Source organism: Pseudophryne corroboree, chromosome 8 (genome assembly GCF_028390025.1).
Source record: "Pseudophryne corroboree isolate aPseCor3 chromosome 8, aPseCor3.hap2, whole genome shotgun sequence".
NCBI lineage: Eukaryota > Metazoa > Chordata > Amphibia > Anura > Myobatrachidae > Pseudophryne > Pseudophryne corroboree.
Window position 1 is genome coordinate 205,846,888 of NC_086451.1, and position 22,053 is coordinate 205,868,940.

General features: G+C 43.1%; 1 protein-coding gene across 1 annotated transcript in view; it reads right to left on the reverse strand.

Annotated features, from left to right (window-relative positions):
• VSIG4 (V-set and immunoglobulin domain containing 4) overlaps window positions 1-22,053 on the reverse strand; it is a 279,878-nt gene that overhangs the window by 79,780 nt on the left and 178,045 nt on the right. Inside the window, exon 4 of the mRNA XM_063935615.1 lies at window positions 17,163-17,228. Coding sequence (XP_063791685.1) covers window positions 17,163-17,228 — 66 coding nt within the window. The remainder of the gene's footprint in view (window positions 1-17,162; window positions 17,229-22,053) is intronic.

Sequence of the window (22,053 nt, forward strand, 5' to 3'; positions counted from 1 at the left end):
CCGTGCCTTTATTCCACCATGTGAAATATACTTTTGATTTCATATACACCATCAATCAGTGGGCCCTTCACCCAAATGCTAATACGGTATGCGTACCCCTCACTCACACAGTAAATGTGGGGGAAACTCCTATAGCGGTATCTTTGTGTAACAAAAAAAGATGTATCTAGCGGGTGTACCCCAAACTCACAAATAGGTGTGAAAACTGAATCCCATCAAGGTATCTTTATCCGATCTTTTGCACCACAACTGGTATCAAGCACGAAAAACCTATATAGCACTTTACAGTAGAAAACACGTGACCTCCAAACACCAATTCAAAGCGAGAAAAGGGTCAACAGGATCTTTCTTCCTCATAAATCATGTGAATCACAAACATGTGTAAACGAATGTTCCACAAAATGTATTAAAAACAAATAGATAAAATAGAAAAAAGTCTATAGAAATTCATCTAAAGTTTTTCTTTGAGAAAAAAAGCATGTAAAGACGTTCCCATCAATTGTAAACAAAAGTCCATAGAAGAATAATTCTGTTGGAAAAATGGCTACTCACACAGTGGTCTGTCAACGCGTTTCGGTCTCTTGGACCTTTTTCAAGACATGACCTTCTGTGTGAGAAGCCAGCTATTTATGATGCCTGTAGCCAATCATGCCCTGACCGGAAATCAATACTCAGGAAGTGACCTCATCCTGTAGTTTCTACTCAAATAAAGGTTAAAAAACGAAATAATTCCTCAATTTTATATTTCTCACTAAGTACAAAAGTCTGTTTTTATTTCTATGATATTGTCTAATCAAATGTAGAGGTTTAAACCTCACCTATATCTCATTCCACTCCTTTGCAATAGCACAAAGGATTCTGGATATTGTAGTTCCGTATATAAAGCATACCTCTAAGTATGTATATTACCCTGCCATGGAATCAACAAATCAAACGGTTCTCCAAGATGTATACATTAAACAATCTATATGATCACATTTGACATCAGTTTCAAGAAATATCACTACAAGGGATCAACCAAAATATTTAACTTTAGGAAGGATAACTTCAGTATGCTGAGAGGTGCACTTAATGACATTGACTGAGAAGACTTGTTTGATGGCAAGAACACTACAGGACGCACTTCCTGTTAGGTGGAACGCACTGTGGACCGCATACATTCCCGGTCCAGTGCAGTAAAGCTCTGCATTTTTTCACTATACCACGAATGGGGCAAGTGAAACACTTCCTCCAACCATAATGTTTTTTAGCTCCCCATGGCGTTATAAACATTGTATGCACGTGTGCCCTGTGATTCCGCCGTTGAGTGGAACACAGGACACACTTCCTGTTGGGTGGAACGCACCGTGGACCGCATGCACTTCCAGCCCGGCGTGACTAAGCTCTGTATTTTTGCACTGGAACTCGTTTATGTATTAGTATTTCACCAATTATATTGTATTATATGTATATCAATATTCAACAGTTAAAAATAATTTTTTGTGTGTTCATATTTCTCTAAATGCCATGGCTCTGTTTGTACATCCCATCATGCACTGTGGTCCCTACTTCCTGTCTCATGGGCATAAATAGCCTCTATTTCCACTCTCAGCATGCACACCTTGAAAAAGACCTATTTGGTCGAAACGGCGTTGGTGCAAGCTGAGATTGGACATTATCTTTGTTCTTTTATGCAAGTTTTGTCACCTGTTTCACTGATAAGGTACGCCAGGGTTTTGAATACAGTGGGCATTCCGGATTCCCCACTTGTATTGGAGTTTTTGTTTCATCTTCCCCCCATGCCCTGGTAGGCACCCTTAAGTGTCACGATTGACCATCTTGCCCATCATTTTATTCCCTAATTTTTTATTAAATAAAGTGAACAATTTTATTGTTCAATCAACTGAATTGGCTGTTCATTTAAAAGATACCTTTATATGCAGACAGATCACATCTGACACGTGAGTGGGGTACGCTGTGCCTATATGAACAATTGTGATATTTTCAGAAAAGATACCTTTATATGCAATTCCCTAATTTCTTGCTATGTGAGTTTCGGTACGCTCTATTCTGTATTTGGATTGGTGGTGAGACCCTATCCTCTCTTCTATCAAGTTTATTCATACACCAGGGTTCCATTTCTGGACACCATGAAATAGCCTTGTTCAGACAATATCACACATTGGATTTTATGTTTTTATTTTGTTGCATATCTGCTGTGGACATTTGGACTACAAACTGATAACCTGAGGACTCTCTTTGGAAAACTTACCGTATTGTAGAAATTATTTTATTTTTCTCACTTTTCTATTTTTATCATTCATCTTTATTCATATTGTCTTTCATTTGTCGCCTTTGATCATTTCTCTTTCATCCATATTTGTAACATTTTCCAATACCTGGTTGGGCATGTATTAAGGGATCTGATTGGGCTGACTAGACTCAGTGCGCCAGAGTTCACCCCTTTCTCCTTAAATTCCACTAGTACATTTCCCAATTGTGGTGAAGTTAGGCAGCCAGAATGTTTATACACCTAGATGTTAGGCAAGATTATCTCAAAGAGGTCTTCCAATTAGATTGCTGCGAAGACAGTGTAGAAGTAACATATGAGGATTTAGAAATTGCCATGAATAAATTGGGCACTCTTATGATAAAAGAGTGCTCAATAGTGGGAAATAGCCACACTTGATAAATATCTGAAAGATGATATTATACCAAAGGGCTTAAGAATAAAAAAATTACCCACTTTTAAAGATTCAAGTGACCATTTTAAAAAAGAATGGGAAAAAATTGCTTTGATGCATTTAATTATTAAGGAAAGAAAGGATAAACTATTGGATCTTAATGATAAAATTAAGAATCTCCAAACTCTGATTAAACCATTTCAGGAATTACCCGAATATACCATTTTGGATAAGGAATTAGAAATAAGAATAGATAAACATACTTAAGATCTCGTGGAGAAGAAACAAAGAAAATTAAAAAGAGATCATGAATTCTATAGAACTGGCGGAATCAGCCAGAAAAAGAAAGTGAAGAAAGATAGGAAGAAGGAATTTGAATATGACCCTAAAGTTCCACCCATTCAATCAAAAAAGAAGAAAAACATGAATAAAAGGAAGGTACACTTTGAAGGTCATAACAATACAGAGAAGGACAGATATAAGGAAATTATTCCCATTTATGATAATCAGCATTATCCACCAAGAGAGAACTTTGATTACAGAAATAGAGATTATTTCCCGTGAAACAATTGGATATACCCAAAAAGACCGTACAGACCGAATTATAGAAATAACAGATGGGATAAAAGATCTCCCATCAGTACCCATAATAGATTTGATCCTTTCAATTATCCCAGACAAGATCGTAGACCTTTTTAGGGCAATGAGAGAGGTTCAGGAACACCAGGATTTAATAGTAAGAAAGAGGAGAAAGGGGGCGTGGCCTGGCTTTCATGGTGAGAGGAAGTGATCTTGGGCTGCTCCAGAGGGCACTTTATAAAACCTCTCTAAATTCATACCTATTCCCTCCCTGAAAGCCCAGGAGAGCCTCTGACAGCCTCTGTTACCCTGCTGCAATAGCTGAGGGGGACCCGCGGAATCGGGGAGCGCTTTTTAGCCCTCCTGCGGGTTGCGGCCTTCCCCTCGGCGTGGAGCCGGGACCTAGAGTTGGAGCCGAGGCCGGGCGGGACATCCGGAGCGGTACAGCCGACTCAGCGAGGCCTTTTTGGATCCCTGGAGAGCGCCGGGCGGCCAATCTGACTGCTACCACAGCCCCCCCACCTGCTGTGCCACGGCCCCGGAGCGCGGGACACGGAGCAGGAGACGCGGTCCATTGAAACAGGGACGGAGCGGCGGCCATCTTACCTCTGGCTGCGGAGCTCGTGGAAAGACGGGACTCCGGCCAGGTGAGCTGCTGCCCCCCTCCCCTCGTCTGCTAATCCCCTTACCGCAATGACGACCGGATCCTGCCGCTGCTGAGCACATCACCTCTGAACTCCGGTCGCTGCGTCGGCTGCCGGCCGCCTCCCACCTCCTGCCCTGCAGTGATCAAGGAGGCCCCCTGGATAAGAACTCCACCGCGGCCCTCACTGCCCGCTGTTGGGCAACACACGTGGCCATAATTACTTAAGCTACGGAGCTCACTCCAGCCACACAGAATAACGGCCCAGCGTCCCCCCCCCCCTCCAGGGCTCAGACATCTGGAACAGCTCCCTGCTATACTGTATCAATAAGCAGTTAAAGCACATATCATTTTATCCAGCCCTGCTACACTGCGGCCGATCACTGGCTGGTCCGTGACCGTGCTAACGTGTTTCTCCCCCCGTCCCCATCGCCTAGCTGCCGTGGTCGACACTGGTGGGAGCTACCTATCTTACTATGTAACGCTGGTTTTGATCCGCACCTCATTACTGCATATCTTGCCCACTACGATGTGAGGACCATGTGATGCCTGTTTTATGCTAAATCATTCTGCGGCCGGGTTGCGATAAGGGGTTCATTATCCATAATACTTATAAAGTCGCTGGGAGCCGACATCAATCCATCTCGCAATTGTGACATCAGCTCTGCTGAACCGATAATATCAGTAGATACCCGTTCATTTTCTCACTCTACTATGTCACAGAGTAACCGCAAAACCCCTGCTCAAGCTAAACCTAGTATTCTCCGGGCATGGGAAAAAGCAGGCGCTATACCTCGCGGCTCCCCCACCGTAGACCCTATGTCGGATGTCGATGATGCTCCTTCTCCGACGACAGGTCTCACGACCCAAGACGTAATTGCAATTGTCACTAAGACCATCCAAACGGAAATGAGATCAGTCCTAGTTGAATTCAGAACTGAACTCGCTGACCTTGGCACCGGCACAGATTCCCTGGAATGTAAAGTAGACGAAGTCTGCCAATACCAGGTGGTGGTCGAACAGGAGTTATCGGAGATTCGCGCGGATATGGCCCAACAGGAGGACCATCTAGAGGATATGGACAACCGGAATCGACGGAATAATGTCCGGATCCGCAACATACCGGTGGGCGTTTCTATGGAGGGCCTACCAGCTTTCCTGGAGGGCCTACTACAGACCATGATTCCCGAGGTCTCTAAAGATTTCCTCCTTCTCGATAGAGCACATCGAGCCCTGCGCCCACGTCCACCACCTACCCAACCCCCAAGAGATGTCATCCTACGGTTCCACTATTATAAAACAAAAGAGAAATTCATGATGGCGGCCAGAGAACACCAAACAGTCCTCTACTCCGGGACCCAGCTACAGATTTTCCAGGATTTGGCCCCCTCTACACTCCGAAAACGCAAGGACCTCACCGCTATCACCAAAGTCCTTCGAGATAACTCCATCAAATATAAGTGGGGCTTTCCGTTCCAATTACATGTCACAAAAGATGGCTCTCACCACTCGATAAAAACGCCCATCCAAGGCTACGACCTTCTCAGGTCCCTGGGCATATTTGAGTCTCTTCCGGATGAAATTCGGAACCAGCTCCCTATCACCTCCCCTAAAAGGCCCGGGGCTCCCACCCCTGAATGGTCTACTAAATGAGCGAATGGAACTCCCTTTTCGGATCAGTAGATATAATGGACATTGCATATTGGTCCCTCCCCATTTTACTATCATAGTGGCTTTATGTTATATTGTTTTGCATGTTCTATCTCTAAGGTTTTGCGAATCTAGCGAATTAAGATATTTCAGGCTGATTTCTACATGACGTTACATGATGACCCCATCTTAAAGATTACTATGTGCTCTGAGATGGGCCGGCTATTATGCTGCTCTACACTAGAGGGCGACATAGCCTTCTACAACCAGCTTAACCATTCTAGATTCTAGGTTCTTAACATATTGCTAATGGTTTCTTTAGATTTCAATGTATATTCACCCACCTTTGCCCTCACTATAGAGGAGCTGACCATTGCATACCTGAATATTCTATCGATATATAGACTATGTTATGCTAGTTTCTCTTTTTTTCGTTTATATAGTTTATCACATATAGGTTTGGTGGCTGGGTAGATTACGCGCGATCTGTGCTCCCTGCGTGTCGGTTCTGGGTGGTCCCTTTTTCCTAGGTTGGTTTCGTGCCTTGAAATGGTAAAGCTAATCTACCACTCGATCATGGAGGGCCACCCGGGTGCCGGCTCTGGGTGTGACGATTGTGGCTATTACTGTTGATGTATACCACCATTGACTCATCAGGGCAATGTTGTTAGCTATATTTATGCTGTATTTAAAATGCCTTGGTTGAACTTACATATGAAGCTACTGTTATTGTTACCATAAATACTGATAGCAATGTCTTCCCTTCTCAGCTTACTACTTCTTACTCCCTGATCTGATTTTCCCACCTCCCTTAACCTGGCTCGCAGAATGTACCTCTCCTTTTTTCCTTTACTCTTCTGTATGTTCCTCATTCTCATTATGATGTGTCACTATTGGCGCGTCCCCACACTCCGAAGGGGCGGCCCGCTCGGCGCCCGCCCCTTCATTTCTGGACCCAACCCGTTTCTAGGAAAGGGTCTATCCCTTAAGTTCGTATTTACGATCTTCCCTACCTGTTTCTACTGTCTTTCCTTTCCCTTCCTAACGCCCCATGGTCGGCCAAGTCAGGGGCTATCTTCTCTTTTGAGCTATGCTGTCTTTCAACCTCCATGACTTTAAAAGTTTTATCCATTAACGTCAATGGCCTTAATTCCCCAACCAAGCACTCCATGGCGTTTCAGTTTTTTGCCAGACAAAAAGCGGATATCATATTTTTGCAGAAGACCCATTTTAGGGCCCCTCACCCTTCACTAAGCTCCAAACGCTACCCTCATGCTTTTTACTCCACAATGTCAGCCAAACGCAGAGGCACAGCCATCCTAATCCATCGCGACCTACCCCTAGTTGTCCGGGACACGGTTCTGGATGACCACGGCAGATTTGTAATTCTTTCCGGCTCCATTAATCAAACTCCCATTACCTTGGCGTCGGTTTACGCTCCAAACATGCAGCAGGGCTCCTTTTTTAAAACGTTCTCCGACCACCTCTCTAAATTTTCAAATCTCTGGGTTATTGTGGCCGGTGACTGTAATGCTACAATGGATCCCCATGTTGACAGGTCCCGCCCAGACGGTGGGCCCTCTCCCCATACGAAACTGTCTAGACTCCTCCAGTCCTGCGTCACTGCACATAATTTATATGATGCTTGGAAATCACTTTACCCGTCCGCTAAGGGCTATACGCACTATTCCCCACAACACGACATATACACTCGTATTGACTACGTTTTTGTAGATAGGGACTTCACTCAAACCCTTCTAGGCGCCCAGGTGGTTCCGATCACCTGGTCTGACCACTATGCGATATCACTTGATTTTACATGCTCTCATAAACCTTCGACTCCCCGCAAATGGCGCCTTAATGAGTCCCTAGGTCTTAAATCCGCTAATGTGTCTCAAATAGAAGACGCAATTCACCACTTTTTAGCTGACAACATCTCCCCCGACATATCGTCAGCAATACTATGGGAAGCACACAAGGTAACATTGCGGGGTCTCCTTATTAGCCTTACGTCTACCCAGAGGAAAATTGAGTCTAAACGGATCGCAGACCTAGAGACTGAATTAACCTCTTTGACTCTTCGCCATCAGTGGTTCCCCAGGCGCAAACTATATCTAAAGATACTTGCCCTGAAAGGGCAATTGTCCCAAATCCTCACAAAGAAAACAATCCAGTCACTCTTGTGGATCCGCCAAAAGTTCTACGAAAAATCGAACAAGGCAGATACCTTATTAGCCAGTCGACTGCGCGAGAAACGCACGCTCAATCGAATACTGGCTTTGAGGTGCCCTGACGGATCCACAACATGCGATCCTAAAGTGATGGCTTCCCTTTTCCAGGATTATTATGCTTCCCTCTATAACCTTCCCTCAGAGACCACTACCGATCCACACCACATATCAACTATCCAACAATATCTTTCCTCTTGTCACTTACCGAAACTATCTACAGCGGATCTGAAGATTCTCAATGATCCCATTACTCACGAAGAAATCCTTATCACAATTGGGCAGCTTCGCCGTTCTTCCGCACCAGGTCCGGATGGATATACCGCCATATATTATAAAAAAAATTTCCCAAGCCCTTCTTCCTATGCTACATTCACTATTCAACTCATTGATGGAGGGGAGTTCTCTCGATGCAGCTACCACCAGAGCTAGTATTATAGTTATTGCCAAGCCTGATCGGGATCCCCTGGAAATGAAAAATTATAGGTCCATCTCATTATTAAACACAGATCTAAAACTATTCACTAAAATCCTGGCAAATCGACTCGCCCCTTATCTCCCTATATTAATCCACCCAGACCAAGTGGGCTTTATTCCCAATCGTCAGGCTGCTGATAATACTCGGCGCCTTATAGATCTTATTCACCTCTCCCATCGAGACTCCACCCCAACTTTGGTGGTGGCTCTTGATGCGGAGAAGGCATTTGATAGGGTAGCCTGGCCTTTTATGCAGCAAGCTTTACAGGCTGTGGGAATTCAAGGTCCATTTTATAATGCCATCACCTCGCTCTATTTTAACCCTTCAGCGTCAATTCTGGTTAATGGTCTTTCCTCCCCGCCACTATCTATTAGAAATGGCACCCGTCAGGGATGTCTACTTTCCCCCCTACTTTTTGCCCTAGTGATGGAACCACTGGCGGCAAAAATCCGACTGAACTCCAACATCTCAGGTATCTCAGTGGACAACCATGAATACAAAATTGCACTATATGCAGACGATGTCATCTTGACCCTGACCGACCCACACACTTCCCTGCAACACCTTTTTGAGGAGATTCACATGTATAGCTCCATCTCAAACTATAAACTCAATTCTGACAAAACAGAGGTTCTAGACCTGCACATCACTCCACGGGATCTCAGTCTTTTACGCTCCTCCTATTCTTTTAAATGGCAAAGGTCTAAACTCAAATATTTGGGCATTTATCTAACCAAATCCTACTCATCGTTATATGCTGCTAATTTCCCACGGTTGATATCCTCGCTCAAATCCGATCTCACTGCCTGGAATAAATTATTTATCTTCTGGTTTGGTCGCATCGCGACAGTCAAAATGAACCTACTGCCACGGATATTGTACCTATGGCAAACATTACCTATTTACATCCCAGTTAAAATATTGAAGAATCTTCAACGAGATATATCTAGCTTCATTTGGGCTGGGAAAAAAACGAGAGTTAAGATACGACTGCTCCAACAACACCGCTCGGAGGGCGGTCTTGGAGTACCAGACCTCATCCGATACTACCTGTCAGGTTAGGTTTTGCTTGTGTCCCCGGAGGGGGCGCTAGTGGGTCAGTGGAGGTAGGATGGAAGAAGTGAGGAGGCTGGATTGGGTTTCTGCGCATCAGCGCAATGGTGTTTTATTTAACATAAAAGTTCACACAATATGGCAGCAGAATAACGTGCAGGGATAAACAATAAAAAGTATGCAATGGAAATGGTGCAGCTTGGAAGCTGAGAGTCTATGGAGGAAATGGTAAATAAGTTCACTGATGTGAGAACCAGAATGGTTTAAAACGTGGAGCCAGCAGAGATGGTAAATAAATGTATAGCAACCTGGTAGCAGATGCAGGAGACTGCAGGTGAATGTTCACAGTGCAGTTCGTTAGGCACAGGCAGCTAGCAAGCTGCTTCACAGGTGAGGTGATGGAATGCACCTGGAGAGAGTCTCTACTGCTGAGGCTGAAGCACACTGCGGTTGTAGTTAGGTGTGGAGCCAAATACAGATGCAGGGGTTGCTGATGCTTGTAGTTCCACGGAGGTGCAGGAAGGTAACCGGGAATATGGAGGAACAGGTAGGTAACCAGGAACACGGAGGATCCAGGAAGGTAACCAGGAACACAGAGGAATCCAGGCACATGGGTCGCAGGAGTGACACAAAGTTCAGGACAACCACAGGCTCATCCTGCAGCTCCTGATATACCCCCTGGTGTGCAGACATTGGTTGGAGTGGGACAAGGAGATGTGGCCAAGCTCCGGATTGGCCGCCGTACTCTGACCGATGGAGACTGTCATGGCGGCGCCCATGCCGCGGCCTGGCGGGAACGCGGCGTGCTCACACGCCCGCTGTTACAGGAGCGTTCCTAGGCCCAGGATGACGTCTGGCGGCAGAGGAGCGGACGACAGCAGAACGTAGGGACCCCGGACGGTGTCCGCACCGACGGACAGACGTGGCTGTGGTGAGTCGATTCCTGACACTACCGAGCCACACACTTGGCCTCTTGTGTTCTCTGGCACTCACCTCCAGCACAGAGAACGTGGACCTCACTCGAGGCGCATTATCTCCATATGTTTTCATCCTCAACCCTCTTATGGAGCCCACCCAGCTCCCGGCCCACCTCTAATCTCCTCCTGCCGACAATGCGCTTTTCTTTGTCAATATGGGATTTCTGTACTCGCTTCTATCAACTCCGCTCTCACAACCCCTATTTAACTCCTCTATGGAACAATGCGCAATTCCCGCCAGGCAATAACCACCTTGCATTTAACCATTGGACCGCGCATAATATTCTCTTTCTACAGGACGTTGCTCCTCTCTCCTCATTCCCATCTTTTGCAAATCTACAATCCCGTTTCTCGTTTCCCCATTCGGTATTCTATCAGTTTTTACAAATCAGACACTTCTACGGAACAATCCTTAAACCCACCCATCCTATTATAGCCACCCCCCTGGAAATATGGTGTAGCGGTTTACACTCAACGAAAGGACTCCTTTCGCGCATCTACCGAGTGTTACTGACACACAATGTCCCGCCTAAGGAGAGTCACGAACTGGCCTGGGAAAGGGAGGTGGGAGAGACCTTAACTGTGGAGGAATGGGAGGATATTAGACAGGAAATTACCAAAAGCTCTATCTCAGTCCGTATAGCTGAAAATTCATATAAATTGTACTACCGCTGGTATCTAGTTCCTACTAGACTACATTCTATTTATCCCACGTGCTCGGATGAGTGCTGGAGATTATGTGGGTGCCGAGGGACCCTGTTGCATGTTTGGTGGTCTTGTTCATCGATCCGCCAATATTGGAGACAAATCCACAAATTGGTCTTGGAGGTTACGCATGTAACCGTCCCCGACTCGCCCCTTTACTCACTACTTTCCCGCCCCATTCCTGACACCTCACGCTGCCAACGAGCCCTAATTAAACACATATTGAATACGGCTAAATGCCAAATAGCCTCCAATTGGAAATCCGCGACCCCTCCCACTTTGACCGCTACTATTAACGCAATATGGTTCGCGTATAAGCTAGAGCGAATTACTGCTTCCCTCCGAGACTCCCCAGTATCCTTTACAGAGACATGGACACCTTGGACTCTACACTTTAATGCTGAACCGCCACTGACAACCATTTAATATTTCATGTTTAGTGTCTAGTATTTAATGTTTGATACTGAATATTTATCATCCAATCTAGACTTTACTTACGCCACAAACTTACTATTATATATATGGCTCAGACTGGCCGACCTCCCTCTCTTTCTTTCCCCTCTCCCTGTTACCCACAATCCCCTCCTCCCACTGTTTTCTCTCCTCTACCCTGTAATCTTTTCCTTATGCACCCTGTTTCCCCATCCCCCCCTTTTTTCTACTTTAATAGATAGTTGTGACAATTTGGGTAACTTGTCTATACGGAGGTATGTGTGATAACTACGGATTGAAATGTCTATTGATCGCCTCCCCCGTCTGATTATAATGCCCCACTATTACCTAATTTGCCTCCTGTTGGCCACAACGATGTATCTGTCTGTATATATGCTTATATAATCAATAAAACGTTATTTAAAAAAAAAAAAGTAAGAGGAGAAAATGAGGGGGATGCAAAAACAGATGAAGAAAGGTTGTTAAACCTTGCATCTCTACTCCAGAAATCACTGATCATGTGAAAATTTTTAATTTTAGCTCAAGATCCTTAACAAAAGATGAAGAAAGCATTCTTCAAAAGGGTCTCAAATTTGCGCCCACTTCTAGAGTAGATTCTTTCAATTCACACATTGATATTCAAAAGTTCTCCAGAAAATGAACCTTAAAAAAATTATTTGCTATGAACACCACAGAAACTCAAAAGGAGGATGAAAAGATTACTCCATTTAAGAACAAATCCACCTTTCACCCTGCACATGTAAGGGGATGTATGATAGAGAGTTTCACAAAGTCAGTTCTAGAGGATGTTAAGACTATGAAAAAAACCAAGACTATTTCTACCACCAAAAAGGGAATGTATCCCCAATCCAACATCACAAAGAATGAGAAACTGGCTATTAAATCACTTAGGGAGGATAAAGAGATTGTGATTAAACCCTGTGACAAGGGAGGAGGTATCACCATCCAAGACAGAAAAGATTATAAGGAAGAAATGATGTCACAACTCCATTCCAACGGTACATATCAGAAACTCAGAACTGTTCCAACAATAAAAATTAAGAACAATTACAGCAAATTGATCAATAAATATTTGGAAAATAGAGTATTAACTAAAAAGGAATTTGATTTTCTAAACATCCAACATCCAAAAACTCTAATCATTTACACTCTCCCAAAGATACACAAACACCCAGCAAAACCACCAGGACGTCCCATAATCTCGGGTACAGGTAGTCTAACAACTATTCTGTCTGAGATGGTAGATTACCATCTTCAACCATTAGTGGTCAAAGGAAATTCCTACCTAAAAGACACCACAGATGTAATCAACAAGCTTTGTGGTGTACAATGGAATGAGAACTTTCATTTGGTAACAGCGGATGTCACTTCCCTGTATACCATAATTGACCACAATGATGGAATTGAAGCTATCAGATGGCATTTGGAAAAAAACACCATGACTGCCGAAAATGTTGAATTCATTCTTGAAAGCATTAGTTTCAATTTAGAAAATAATTATTTTTTCTTTGAGGGGGATTATTTCCTTCAAAAGGTTGGTACTGCCATGGGCACCAAGTTCGCACCTAGCTATGCAAATTTATTTATGGCAAGGTGGGAGGAAGATGCCATATGGGGTAGTTCACTGGCTGGTGCGAACTTGGTGTCATGGTACCATTATATAGACGAAATTCTTTTCATTTGGCAAGGAGATCAGTTGAAATTGGATAATTTTTCTATACGTCAAGAAAGTGTCAACTTTCTTTACCTTACTATCTTCATTAAAGAGAACAAATTACATACCAAAGATTACACTAAACCAACGGATTGTAATAGTATGATACCGTAAAATAGCTAACATCATCCCAATTGGCTCAAGGGCACTCCAAAAGGATAGTTCTTGAGACTCAACAGAAACTGTAGTGAGAAACAGGATTATCAATCAAAAAAAACATCATAAATAAGAAGTTTTTGGATAAAGGTTACAGAAAAGAAATTCTAGAGAAAGCAGAATGTGAAGTGGAGAATATAGAAAGGAAAGACATTCTTTAAATAAATCAGAATGAAGTTGTGAATAACAATTGTGAATGAGCATTTATATCTGGATTTGGCTCAGATTATAGGAAGCAAGAACAAATAATGAAATGCCATTGGCATTTATTATTGAGAGATCCCATATTAAAGAACAAAATACCAGAAAAACCTAAATTTATATACAGGAGAAGTAATAATTTAAAAAACTCTTTAGTAAAAAGTGCTTTACCTTTTGAAATCAACAACCCAGTCGAACTAAAGGATTTCACAGATGTGTTTAGTTTGTAGGACTATACCTTCCACTGCTTCCAAGAGAACAGAATTCACTATAAATAATAATAAATATCAGATAAAAGATTTCATCACCTGCCATACTATGAATGTAGTTTATCTCATCAAATGTAGTTGTGGCCTTCTCTATGTCGGCAGAACAGGAGGAGCTTTCAAAACACGGATTGCAGAACATTTGCGTAATATTAAAAGAGGTGTGACTACCCACACCCTATCAGAACATTTTCTTAATAAACATAAATGTTCTGTTTCACATATAGTTGAATTTATGGGTATACAACATATCAGAGCCTCTTGGAGAGATCGTGATATAGAGGGAAATCTAGCCAAGGCAGAGATGCAATGGATATTTAAATTAGATACCTGGATTCCTGTAGGTTTGAACTCCGAGTTCGAACTAAAATGGTTTTTATGAATTTTAGTATAAGTGAACCCTTTTTTATTTGTTCCATTCGACATAATGGTATTATAGGAAATATTTTGCATATAGCTTATTAATGTATATATTATCTTATCACATTTTTATGCAATTTTCTTTTCCTACATCTAATTTTTTATGCAAGTTTCTTTTCCTACATCTAATTGGTCTGTGTAAGATTTATATTTAGACAGAAATTCATTAGGTATTATATTTAATGTATGTTTATATTTCAATATTTGCACCCAATTCTTTTTAAATCTTGTAAACCTTTTATTTTCATTTTTGTGCAATATTATATCCCACATATGTTTCACGCATGCGCAGAATCCCTTATGGGGTAAGAGGAACATTTTAGGCTGAGCATAGTGTTTCCACTTCCCCGTAGCGCCACTAATATCGGGTGCGCATGCGCCCTGTGTTTACCACTTTGAATGGAACACAGGACGTACTTCAGGCCAGATGGAACGCATTGTGGACCGCATACACTTCCAGTCCAGTGCAATGGAGTTCTGCATTGTTCTATTACATCAGTTATGGGGCAAGTGGGGTTCGTTTGTTCTGGGTATTATGTTCTCAGCCCCTTATGTGTTTTTACTTCCTAGCAGCGCCATACATATCGAGTGTGCGTGCGCCCTGTGTTTCCTATTTCGAGTGGAACGCAGGACGCACTTCCTGTTAGGTGGAATGCACTGTGGACCGCATACATTACTGGTCTAGTGCGGTAAAGCTCTGCATTTTTTCACCATACCACGAATGGGGCAAGTGAAACACTTCCTCCAAGCATAATGTTTTTTAGCTCCCCATGGCGTTATAAACATTGTATGCACGTGTGCCCTGTGATTCCGCAGTTGAGTGGAACACAGGACACACTTCCTGTTGGGTGGAACGCACCGTGGATCGCATGCACTTCCGGCTTAGCGCGACTAAGCTCTGTATTATTGCACTGGAACTCGTTTATGTATTAGTATTTCACCAATTATATTGTATTATATGTATATCAATATTCAACAGTTACAATTTTTTTTGCCTTTGATCATTTCTCTTTCATCCATATTTGTAACATTTTCCAATACCTGGTTGGGCAGGCATTAAGGGATCTGATTGGGCTGACTAGACTCAGTGCGCCAGAGTTCACCCCTTTCTCCTTAAATTCCACTAGAAAACAGGTTGAACCCGATGGGCATTTTGCCTATTTTCAACCTCATTAACTACGTAACTGAACCTCAAATGCTTTCCAAGATAATAATGCTGTTTATGCTAATAAATCCAGGATTTAGTACACAATATAACAACAAAGTGAATTGTGTGAACAGGGCAGCAGCGTGGCCTTGTATTTTGTAGAAGAGGACTTTTTTAATATAAAGGGAAATAGCAACACACAAAATAACTTTATTGCATTAAAAAATAAGTAAAAAGATAATAATAATTGTGCACCCACTGGGTATCGAACCTGGGAGTGCACGCATTGCAGGTGGACACTGTACTCGTTAGGCCACAGCCAACCCTGGTTACAGTAGGCCCTCCGGGTGTATATGTGATGTGTTTTCTCTGATTTGCGTTTTTAAAAAAAATTGTATTGAATCCGCCAAGCCTGGCGGAAAAGCAATGGAGACCATCTGGAAGTCATATTAATGAGATTTGGACCCAGTGATACAATGCATTAGACATTTCTGGCCATTTGATAGCAACTGAACCTCAAATGCTTTACGAGATAATAATGCTGTTTATGATAAAAAAAATCCAGGATTTAGTACACAATATAACGACAAAGTGAATTGTGTGAACAGGGTGGCAGCATGGCCTTGAATTTTGTAGAAAGGGATTTTTTTTATAAAGGGAAGTGATTAATGGTTCTTTATTGTTACAATAAATGTCAGCCAATCAGCAGGCGGCGCTAGGAAGGTCCATTGGCTATTTGAGGCATGCGCTTTACGGTTTAGGAAAAGCAACATCTGGTGGACAGAAAATAGTATGCATGTTACAATTATAACATGACGTTACATTTATAACGCAACTCATAACGGGATTTATAACACAAGGAGCCGGCGCTAGTTGCATGGTGCCCGCTACACGGTACGCAACAAAGATATTTGAGGACACATCTGTACATTCAAATGGGTTCATCAGAGCCATTTTCCTGCATTGGTTATAAGGCACAATGATCTCTATCTCTACATGCATTTTAAATAAGGTTTGTTGTGACCACTTGCAGTATATGAAACCTCGGGTAAGACACAATACAATAACAAATCCAGCAAAATATCAATGTATTTTCTTCAACAGCCTAATCTTACTAACTTTGGGGCTCATTTACATTTGGATGTAAGTCATGTTTACGAAAAGCCTCTCAGATGTAACAGTCCACGTCCGCGCTGATAGGTGTTACTTTCACAATCTCCCTGAAATGCTTTTTCAAAAGTAGGCAAGTATGTATTGAAGGTAGCAAACCAATAAAAGTCACAGGCAGCTATAATCTATATATATATATATATATATATATATAAATGTTAAAGCCCTCACTGACTGGCTGGCTGACTCATCACTAATTATCTTACTTCCTGATGTGTTAGGAAGCTGGAATCTAACATAGGTATTCTGTAGGTGGGAAACAGAAAAACCACGTAATCACAATTTTAATAAACTCCCCTAAGGGGATAAAAAGGGGGTTGACATAATGATGTCATTACCAATGCGTGGCTTGCATTGCTTGAATGGACAATCAGATCAAAATTTGGATTGCTCCTCCAGTGTGTAGAATTTTTGAAAATATAAAATTGGCCCTGTCACTATTTACCATATCTGCTACAGGTGCTCCTCGTGTAATGCCAAGAAGTATGGATTAATATATACTTACATTAAGACGTCTCAAATTTACATCTCTATAGATTTACCAAATTATTAATACTCATTTATTTGTCCAACCATGAAAATCAGAAACTCCAATGTGAAGAACGAGTAGAACAGCTCGTTATTTATACAAATGAACTAAAATATGTACAATCACTTACCTGTTGGAACTTCAGGTTGCTTGGTAGTTGCAAATAGTACATCAGGTGTAACAGTGGCAGGTCTCACTAAGAGAATAAAACATAAGTAGATGCCATTATGTTGGTGTGGTGCTGTTAGAGAAACATAATATTGCAAACAAATAATCCTGTACAAGGCAAGATATGAAATCATGAACATAGCAAACTAAAGTGTAGGGTTGCAAACGCCAAACAAAAACACAAAGAATTAAAAAAATGTAAGAACTAAGATGAAATGATAAACACTAAAACACAAATATTTGAATTAACGTAACCTTACTGCCTTTTGATAAGACATACTATATTCTAATTCTGTAATTACATGATGGGGCTCTGAAGATTTGGTAAACATCTCCCCTTTACAGGTAACCAGCAAGGTCATAACTAGAAATGGGTGAGTGATCTTGGCACCCAGAGCACAGGGCCTGGGGAGGAGGGGAAGAAGAGGGGGGGTGCCACACTATCACTGTTTTGCCGCACCAGAATTTGGCTTGCATGATGCTTGGAACGGCAGTCTGCTGCCTAGAGAGTTGACTACACTATCTTTAAGACACTCAGGGAGGAATTCAGTTCCAGGCGAAGGGTGCAAATTACAGTTGCCACAGTGTTTAAACCCCAGCAATAACACCCCAACTCGCACCCATCACAAGGCTGGCCGAATGGCAAATTTGCTGAAAAGTGCTCGCTACCCTATGGGCCAACAAACACATTTCTGTGAGATTGGGCAGTCGTACAGTGCGGCTACTGTTGTACTTATTCAACTGGCCGAATGGGGGCCATTAAGGTCACCATAAAGGGGGGGACAGTTGGTACAACTGTCCCGGGCACAGACACAGAGCTGGCCCTAGCCAATTTGATGCCCTAGGCAAAATTTTAGCTTGTGCCTTCTAGCACTGCTGCTAGTTCTGCATCTGACCCAGCAACACGCAGGCAGTGGAGCCCACCGGGGTGTTACCCTGTGCCCCTGTGGACCAGTTAAACCCTGCATAATGCCCCACATTAGTAATGCCCATAATACACATAATGTCCCCCAGTAATGCACCTTACATATATGCTTCCCATTAGTAATGACCATAGTACACAATTCCATGCAATATTGCACCTTACACATATGCCCCATATTAGTAATGCCCATAATACACATAATTCCACACAGTAATGCACCTTACACATAGGCCCCACATTAGTAATGACCATAATACACAAAAGTCTACACAATAATGCACCTTACACATATGAACTGCATTTGTCTTGCCCATAATACACATAATTCCACACAGTAATTCACCATACACATATGCCCCACATTAGTAATTCTAGTAGCTTTTTGAAAAATAAAACTTACTTTTGCTTGCTGGTGTGCTTGCAGTCAGTGTGTGTGCCCATGCAGCTCCCTAGATCCGTGACTGCTTTTTGTGAGATGGGAGTGGCAGGATGGGTAAGTGCTTGTGCTCGCACCTGTTAAAGGGGCACCCGTACAAGGGATGTGACCTCACAGGGTATGCCGTCCTATGCAAGCCTCATCCTTTATTTTAGCTTGCTGGTTGGACACAGATGGCAGCAAAGTCCAAATACTGCCATACTTGCTGGTTATACAAAAAGACCAGTATCAAACATGTAGCAAATGTCCATTCTCTTCACTTTTCAGTGTGTTTGTTGGTGTCTGTTACTCCCGGCAACAATATGCTCTGCTCTCCAGTCTGACGCATCTGAAAGTCATGCTGCACTGACGTTTCATATAGAAATAGCGCAACGCAACTTACTGACCATGTTACAGTGCTGGATTCCAGGGGAATTTTACGATATGGACTGACTGAGAAATAAAGTGTGTGGAGAATACTGCCCATCTTATATCCCTGCAGACACCAGGGGTTTGCACAGGGATAAGGGACACACACAGGATAGCAGGGTCCCCCTACCCAATGTGCACAAGCAGTATAGGTGATGTCACATTTATGTGGAGCAGTCTTCCAAATTACACATGTGGTATCATAAGGAGCCATCCAGTAATAACCTTATATAGTCAGTGAAAATGTCACAGGTCCAGGAATTGCAGTTACTGGGCTTCTGCTGTCTGAGGTCTCACAAGTCAGGGGCATTCAAGCATGTCGGAGGGAGTTCAAGGGACAGTGTGCATTCTATTTGACAAATGTAAACAGCAGTGTATACAAGTACTGATTGAATACATTTAGAAAGTAGCAGATAGATTGCAGACTGTCCGTCCCAGCATAAGATACTGCAGGGACATGCTTGGATGCCCCTAGACATGCTTGAATGCCCTAGGCAAATGCCTAGCCTGCCTATAGCTAAGGCCGGCTGTGCTCGGACACTCTGATAGAGAAAGGAGGGCCTGACCGGCTCCTACCGCCCACTGCTGCATGGTGAAGGAAGCCCCCATTCACCAAGTGCCCGCCATTGCCAGTGTATCCTCACACCGCCCATGCAGCAAAGTGAAGGAAGGGCCCCATTCCTACCAGACACTGCTCATTGCCCACTGCAGACGAACAATAATGTTTATTATAAAACGTGTGTGACATCATGACATCACAACGTCATGCCACACCACTGAAGGAGAGAGGATCCACAGTGGCGCCCGGGGAGCAGGAGCAGTGTGGACAGAATAAGTAAAAAGAAGACAAGAAGAAGACAGAAGAAGGGTAATTTTAATTGCTGGCTGAGGCAGACGGGGTCCTGGGACTGGGACAGTAGTGTGTAGTGTGTGTGCAGGGCTCAGGCTGCAGTCTGCAGAGAGTGAGTTGTGCCTATTGAGCATTTTGAAACTTCAGCAGAGCACTTTTAATGTCTGCACAAAAACAGTTGAACTCACTGTTTCAGACAATGGGGGAGGACTAACTATTTTGACAGTCCTGGTCCCCACAATTTCTGATGGCAGCCCTGTGGGCCATATTGGATTATCTACTATATCACTGCCATCCCTACAACTATGCCACTAGCCCCAGAGTAAAACATATAAACTCTTGTCATGGCTTGGCATTGTACATTTGTGTTACATATGCAATTTAATTAAGAAAAAAAAAAATCATTGTACCATATATTTCCCCTTTCCTTGTACCCCCTCCTCTTTTATTACTTATGTACCAATTTCACCCCTTTTCTTTCTGTACCCCCTTCAATCGAAAAAAAAATTATTGATGTTGAAAAAAACAATACATTTATGCTTAGAATAGAATTTCAGTATCAGAAAACTGCCCAGTTACAGGCCCTGATTCTAAGTCAGGTTATAAGACACATCTTATGGATGCTGCATATACAGTATGCCGTAGCAAGAAACTGGCAACTGCACATATGGCGAATCAGGCATATGCACAGGGATCAGTGGCGTAAGTTCGTTGCAGGTGCCCGGAGGCAAGATAAATGTTGGTGCCCCCCTTAGAAAGATAGAGATACACAAACACACACACACAGTAACATGCAGCCTATGTCTGAAACAGACCCCCTCCCCACACACACACAGTAACACCCAGCCTGTACTTCGGGGTCTGTGATGGGAGCCGTAAGGGTGTCTTCGATGGGCAGGGTCCGAGGAGGGACAGGCAGCAGCAGAACACATAGAGGAGACTTAGGAGCTAGAAACCACCAGCAGAGACTCCCATCCTCCCTGCACAGCGGCAGCCAACGGCAAGCAGCAGGTGACTCTAGTACTTGCCGGGGGAAGGGGGCAGATGTGCACAGAAGAGTGAGACAGCTTGCACGACTAAGGTATGTCAGTGTCTCTATCTCTCCATGGCTACAAATGCCTGCTGGGACTCCAGTCCCCAACATCCCTGAGGAGTGGTGCCCCCTTCAGGACAGGAGCCCGGCGGCAGCCGACTCCATTGCCTCCCAGAGTTACGCCTCTGACAGGGATAGAGACTGCAAATGCGGGAAGCTTGATATGACCACTTTGTCCATGAAATGGGCGGTAACTCTGTGGTGACTATTCGGAGCACGGAACTGTTCCGTCTAGTGGAAGGGTCATGAAAGTGTTGTGGGCGTGTAATACAACTTCAGCAGCGTGGAGATGGATGATCATATTGATCTTTTGCACACAACACAGAGTGGGCACATGTCCAGATACTAATAATGACTATAGTGACTACAGATGGAAGACAGTGGGCATGACCATATTTCACATACAGACACATAAATGTTCAGGTTATGTGGTCGGACTCTTGCATTAGCATAAGCTAGTAAGTAGCCTGCCATGGCTATACAGTCACTGATGCGTCCAATGCAGAATCAGGCCTACAGCATGTAATCAGCTTTCTAGCACTCATTAGTGGCTACAATACAAGTGGAATATAATAATAAAGTATGTAATGTAATATTGTTATAGTTCTACTAATATTAGAAAGATTTAGAAAGAGTATAATCATTAAATAGATCAAAAATAGTGAAAATTATTGTTGTGTATAGCTTAACTGCAAAAAATTATTTTACATTAAAACAAATCTAACTCAAGCATATAAGGGCTCTATTTATGAAGCAGTGATATCTCCTTTTTTTGCCGAAGGTATGGATTATGACTGATCCTTCCTGTTAAGAAATCACAAATTTCTCCTGCAGTCCCTCTATTTTTATTGGTTACCTCATCCACATAGCCTACTATTGGGATTGTGGTGGGTGACAATATGTCAAGCATCTTGAGATAACGTTACCCTATACCCGCAAATGGGGGACCTGCAAAGCAAATGCGCATGAGTTTTTAGATAGCATGCTCATATTGCTGGACATACTGGCTAGCCTGGGTACTGAAAGGGTGTGGCAAAAATCCAGGAGACATGACCATTCCTCCACCTTTAATGTTTAACATTGCAGGCACAGAATTCCACAGGGCCCCTCCAACCGACACGGGCCAGGGCATTTACTACTT